The 6,260-nt window shown below is 33.7% G+C and overlaps 1 protein-coding gene across 7 annotated transcripts; it reads left to right on the top strand.

Moving 5' to 3' along the window:
* The first annotated feature begins 2,145 nt into the window (after positions 1-2,145).
* On the top strand, positions 2,146-5,761 carry LOC121970375. 7 transcript variants are annotated; one of them, XR_006108911.1, is made up of 6 exons: positions 2,146-2,421; positions 2,507-2,564; positions 2,691-3,268; positions 3,656-4,064; positions 4,866-5,094; positions 5,245-5,761. XR_006108911.1 is itself a non-coding variant. In XM_042521068.1 (5 exons), the coding sequence occupies exons 2-5, from the start codon at positions 3,993-3,995 to the stop codon at positions 5,416-5,418; spliced, it is 342 nt and encodes a 113-aa protein (XP_042377002.1). In that variant the 5' UTR covers positions 2,147-3,268; positions 3,656-3,992; the 3' UTR covers positions 5,419-5,761. The 7 variants fall into 7 exon arrangements, 3 of the variants coding, with proteins under 3 accessions (XP_042377002.1, XP_042377001.1, XP_042376999.1); XR_006108912.1 differs by having other exon boundaries at positions 2,148-2,421; positions 3,167-3,268; XR_006108910.1 differs by having other exon boundaries at positions 2,507-3,268.
* Positions 5,762-6,260: the final 499 nt, after the last annotated feature.

Raw genomic sequence — 6,260 nt, 5'->3', positions numbered from 1 at the left:
ACCTTGATATATTTATACAAGTATTTCAGAGGATTAGGGATTGCTTGGTTAACTCAATGTGGGTTGATGGAATGAAATTGGACTATTTCAGTCAAAAATAGGCATGCTAATAGATTGGTTTCAGATACCAATCAATTCTGGTATGTCTTAATCGATTGGAGTTCGATTTCAATCGATTACATCCTAACCAATCGATCACCTGATTGATCTCATGAGCTTCTATGCTCACAGAAATTCATCGCTAATCAATTAATTGATCAATTAAGCCTTATCCCAATCGATCAAATCGATTTCTTGATCGATTGAAGTTTCTAATTTTCTGAATTTAATTTTAGATTCAATTTTAGAAACTCAAAAATAATTCTATGATTATTGAAAAAATTATAAAATTTTACGTAGGCATTACTTATGTCATATACTATTAAGGAAAAATAATTTTCTATGAAAATATATCTCATTTTCAAAGATTGATACAAAATTAGAAACCATTAAAAACTTTAATGTTTCACTCTAACTTAGTGTTCACTTAGTCAGTAGTGACTCTATCAAAAGATGGACTTCATCAAAATTTTTTAAAATGATTTTCAAAATAAATTTTCAACCAGGATCTTTGAGTTAAATGCACATGACTTGTACATTAGCTTTCCCTATGATTGAACTTTACATAATCATTTGTTTTGATGATACTAAAACTTAAAAGGATGCACTAAATCAATATCTTAAGTTTTGTTCATCTTCCTAATATTTCACTTGTATCTAATGTGTCTCAATACATATACAAGTCAACCTTATAGTTTTTGTGAGATGTAAATTAAGTTTTCCCTAAACTAAGGGATCATACATTTTTAACTAAGCATTTAAACTTTAATCATCTTACCTAGGATGTCAATTAATGCCATTATCTTTAATTACAAGGACTTTTAAAACAATGCATGTAAATAATTATGACATTCATCAAATGAGTATTTTTCAAAAGAGAAATTATTATAGTTCAATGATGTATGTATGACATAACATATATCATTTTTCATATGAGTATGAATGTACAATATAATATCATGGCATATGATAGAGCATACAAAACATAATAATTTTAGCATAAAGAAAATAAATACCTAGATTTTCTATCTAAGCATCATTAACTAATCACTAAGTCAAAAATAAACCTAAGTTGTCCTTTTTTTTCTTAGAAATTTCCAAAATATTAACTTGACATTTTCGAATTCTATCATATTTGTGCTGATTTAATCCAACTTACCACTTCAATTTTATTGGCATATTTGTTACTCTTCAAGAGTAAAAATCCACTTATCATTTTCAAGGTGTCACAATACCTTGAAAATGCCCTTAAGTGTCAACTTCACCATGATTGAGTTAACTATCCTTCCAATTAGAGTTGACATACTCTAAACCCACCTAGAGTGTAGCGAACACACTCTTAGGAACCCAAAACCTATTAGTGCTCCTTGGGTGTGCTAGGTATTCATTAGGGATAACTTCCCTAGACACCATTTTATGACTTTCCTAGATTTCTTAGAGGTCTTGTCACCTTAAGATCAACTCTAGGGATAACCTCCCTTGTAACCTTCTTAATGATTTTCTTAGGCTTCTTAGAAGCTTTAGTCATGTTAGTCTTCTCAAAGTTAACTCTACGGATAATTTCCCTTGAAACCTTAACTTGACTCATTGATCTAGTGTTGGTTTCTTAACTATATGGAACTCTATGGTAAGATGACACATTCTCTTTGACCTTTGGTTTGTATCCTAAACCTCTCTTGCTATTGAATGAATCTTGCCTATTTAACTTTAGGTTTTATTTTTCTGACCCTATGACTTCATATGTTATTTCTAAGGGTCTTCTTTAATTTATCAAGTCTTAACCTCAAGACTTCACTACAACAAAAATGTTAAAAGACAACACCACAATGACAACGGTTTTGTAAAAAACTATTATAAATTTAATAAAAGACAACAGTTTTTTATAAAATTGTTGTCTTTGAGCTCCCATAAAATACAAAAGACAATAGTTTTGTGAAAACTGTTGTCAATGAGCAATTTTATTTTAAATCAACAACACATTTTACAATGGTTATCTAAAACCGTTGTCTTTGACTTTATTCTCTCGCCATTTTTCTCTTCGACCGTGTTTTGCTTTCCCTCTTTGCCAAAAACTTTTAGCACCGTGTTTTCCCCCTTAGTCTTCTTGAACATTTTCTTTCCCTCTCCTTATACAATCTCTTCACGCTGCGAACCCTTGATGTTTCGCCCTAGTTTCCCCGACCTGATCTCGTGTCGTCGATTCCAATTTTTTGCCTCTTCTTCCAGGCTCCTCCTCACCTCCTCTTCTTATCCTCTTTTCTTTCGCCTTTGCATCCCATCGATCACTCCTCCTCTCCTATAGCTTAGAACCCTAATCTCAAGGTAAAGTTTACGATTTCTGATGATTTCTATGATTTTTGTGTGTTTTTTTTACTTTTTTGGACGGATATGATTGTCTTTGCTGCAGATCTCGCCATGAAGAGGGGAAAATCAAAGACTGACACTCTTGAGAAGGCTAATACGAAGTGAGATTCCATTTCTCCTTTTAATGTTCTTAGCAGATCGATCGGTGTTGAAAAAGTGTGATTTTGGGAGGGGGAATTTAACGCTTGTTTTTCGACAGTAACTTATCTAGTAATCTGTCTACGTAGGAAGCTGCAAATCCCTTTGAGTTCTGTGATGTGGTCACCACCACCACTCATAAGAGTCTCAGAGACCCTAGGTCTGGCATGATCTTCTATAGGAAAGGCCCTAAGCCACCAAAAAAGGGATGGCCAGAAGACGCAGCTTATGATTTTGAGGACAAAATCAATTTTTCTGTATTTCCAGCTCTACAAGGTGGCCCTCACAATCACCAGATCGCTGCACTGGCTGTGGCACTGAAACAGGCTATGTCACCAGGTTTCGAGGCATATGCCAGGCAGGTCAGGGCAAATGTTGTTGCTCTTGGGAACTATCTGATGAGCAAGGGATACAAGCTCGTGACAGATGGAACTGAGAACCACCTTGTTCTCTGGGATCTTAGACCTCTGGGCTTTATTAACCATTAGATTCCATCACGCAACTGTTTGTTTGCTTATCTCGTCCAGGTTGAAATAAGAACCTCCAAATTCCAATTTTTTGCCAGGAAACAAGGTTGAGAAACTCTATGATCTTTGCAATATCACTGTCAACAAGAATGCTGTTTTTGGAGACAGCAGTGCATTGGCTCCTGGCGGTGTCCGTATTGGTAAAGAACTTTGTTGCACTAGCTTGATCACTTTTTTGAAGACCATTCAGACACTATATGAGGAAGATCTTTCTTGAACTTTGTTTTTCATCCATGACCATAGATGCTACCTTTATTTTACTACAGTGCCCATAAAATGTTCATATAATCAAGGCAATATTTTTGCTCTACTGCAATCATAAAATGCTCATGGGATTTTCCGAAGAACCATGTATGGTGGTCATAGTCTTTATTAGTGGTAGTGATTTGCAAAAAGAGTATACTAATTATGCCTACAAAACTTTGCAAATGGTTGGTTGGGGTAGATAAACTTCAAACCACTATCTGTGAATATTAGATGATTTGACGATTTCAGGTTCTTAGTTTTCTTACACTATTTTGCTACAGGTGACACCATGAAAGATTCTAACAAGAAAAATGCTGCAAAGAAGCATCTATTAAACATGTTGGGTTCAATCTCAGCACCCGCAGCATTTGCTAAATTTCCTCCTATGTCTGGAAAGGTTGTTGCTGCCCACACAGCCAATCCAATCCATGTAACCTCTGGGTTTATTCGCATCTATAGTTCAACCATATCAGAAAATGTCGTGCACGGGTCATCCCAGAAGAATGGACATGCACATTGCATGCTTTCCTACAGCGTGCCTGATGAATCTACGAGAAAGCGTCAGGTTAATCCTGTGTCGATGGTGATCCAAGGAGGCATGTACTTATTCTTAGTCTCATGGCTAATTCTTACCATTATCTACAAAGCGGCAACTGGATACATGGCAAGAAAGAAGGTTATATAGATCAAGTAAGATTTGACTGACCTGAACATTTATATTTCCACATCTAGTGCAATTGAAGAAACTCAGGTACTAGGATTATTTAGTGCCCCAATAGATATACAATAGCTAGTTCAACATTTTATACACTAAGTTATTCAACAACACATGGCAATTATATTACAACATTTCGTTGTAATTTGTTGGGAAAAATTTTGATCCCAATTGGCCCCTCGTGTTTGCATGGGGCTTTTAATGTGACACTCAAGTTTCATTCATCTCATTTAATTTTTGTTTAGTTATCTCATGACTACATTTTAGTGTGATTTCTAGTTAAAGTTCTTTCCAATTTGACCTCTGAAGTTTGTATTGTAGGTATTGATTTAACTAAGTTTAGTTGCCTCATTTTAGCTTTTGTTGTGTTTTATGTTTTTTTAACTCATGTAGTTCAATGAAATAATGGGTCAAGCTTCCGGATCCAGGTTCGGTCTAGAGAAGGACCATAGTGAGTACTTAACCAAATACCAAAGGTTTCATTGATTCAAATGAAACTTGAGGGACTAAATTTAAGTATTCAAACCTCTATCATGATCATGTATATTAGCTAAGTCTCAACTTATTATGAAGTAAGAAATGACCCCTCTTTCTTCATTTGAAATCTAGCACATTATATTAATATTTTTTTTCTTCTTTTCATCTTGAAGGAAAGTAATCTTCAAGACGTTTAATTGTAATTTAGTTACAACCAAACACAAATCTACATAATGTCAATTTTTTTTACTGCATTATCATATTACTACATCTTGATTAGACTGTGTTTTTCTTGGCAGATATTCACAACCGCATATACTGCTAGTCTTGATATTGTGAAAATTATACGAATGAGCGGATATGGTCTGCTAGTTCTTGGTTCTTCATTGAATTTTTGGTACAATTTTCTCTCAAAAATTCTACCAAAGCAAGACATAATCACCATTCTGAAGAAAATTTTAATTGGGCAAACTACATTTGGTCCTGTAATGGCTGCTGTGTTTTTCTCAGTAAATGCATTTTTACAAGGTATATTTACATTTTTTTTTCCTATCCAATTGTTCTATTACAATCTTAACCTCACAAAAAAAAATTAAGTTTATATTTTTAAACTAAATAGAAAATAAAGGGTTGACACTTCTTATTTTATTTTGCTTTTATTTTTTGCTTACTTTTCAGGTGAATCTGGCAATGAGATATTTTCCAGGTTAAACAGAGATTTGATTCAATTCCCACTATTAAATCTAGATTTTTGTACTGGCCTCTGTGTGATTTCATTACATTTAAGTTTGCCCCAGTTCAGTTACAGGTAAATTCCTCACTGTTTTGTCACTACACAGCATGGTATGGTGAAGATTGGACTTTTTGATGGAGCTAGTATGGGGAAGACTGGATTTATTATGGAACTGATGATCAACAATATTAGAAATGGTTGGCATGAAAGAATCAACAAGTGAGAAAGAGAAGTCCAATGAAATCCTACAAGTTGAAGATTGTGATGGGACTTGGGTTGATAATAATTAAGTGCAATCCTACATGGCATGAACCAACATCACAAGTTTCTAGTCTTTTGGTTATTGCTTATTACTTGTAAATAGAGTTTATTTGTTTATTTGTAATTGGGATAAATTTTATTTGAACATGAGATATGTTTATTCTTTTGTGATTGTAATTCTTGTATAACTAACATTTTGAATGATATTGATGTGGAGAATATTTTTTCTTGATTATGATTCTTTATTATATATTTAAATTGAAATCAGATATATTGGTATTAAAAGAAAATAATTTAAAAGACAACGGTTTAAAACTGTTATTGTTGTCTATCACCCTCAAAGACAACGGTTAAAAACCGTTGTCGTAGCCCCAAAAATAGTTGTAGCTGGCAGTACTCTTTTAAAAATGCTCTAAATAACAACGGTTTTAAACCGTTGTCTTTTCATTCAAAGACAACGATTTAAAATCGTTGCAAAACTGTTGTCTTTTCATTCATAGACAACGGTTTAAAACCGTTGTCATAGCCCCCCACTTTTAACAACACTGCCAATTACAACGGTTTTAAAGGGCTACGACAACGGTTTTTAACCGTTGTCTTTTAATGTTTTTGTTGTAGTGCTTAATTTTCTATCCTTAAATCCTTAAACTTAGATTTTTCCTTATTGCCTTGAATGTTTTTCTTTTTAGGCATATATTTA

The sequence above is a fragment of the Zingiber officinale genome, chromosome 4A (genome assembly GCF_018446385.1).
Source record: "Zingiber officinale cultivar Zhangliang chromosome 4A, Zo_v1.1, whole genome shotgun sequence".
In the NCBI taxonomy this organism is placed as follows: domain Eukaryota; kingdom Viridiplantae; phylum Streptophyta; class Magnoliopsida; order Zingiberales; family Zingiberaceae; genus Zingiber; species Zingiber officinale.
This window is presented reverse-complemented; position numbering and strand designations above follow the sequence as displayed.

Coding starts and splice junctions, on each gene's coding strand:
- LOC121970375 (XM_042521067.1), top strand. CDS start 3,993: ATGGCTAATTCTTACCATTATCTACAAAGCGGCAACTGGATACATGGC. Junction 4,065..4,865: donor AAGAAGGTTATATAGATCAA/GTAAGATTTGAC, acceptor TTTTCTTGGCAG/ATATTCACAACCGCATATAC. Junction 5,095..5,244: donor AGTAAATGCATTTTTACAAG/GTATATTTACAT, acceptor CTTACTTTTCAG/GTGAATCTGGCAATGAGATA.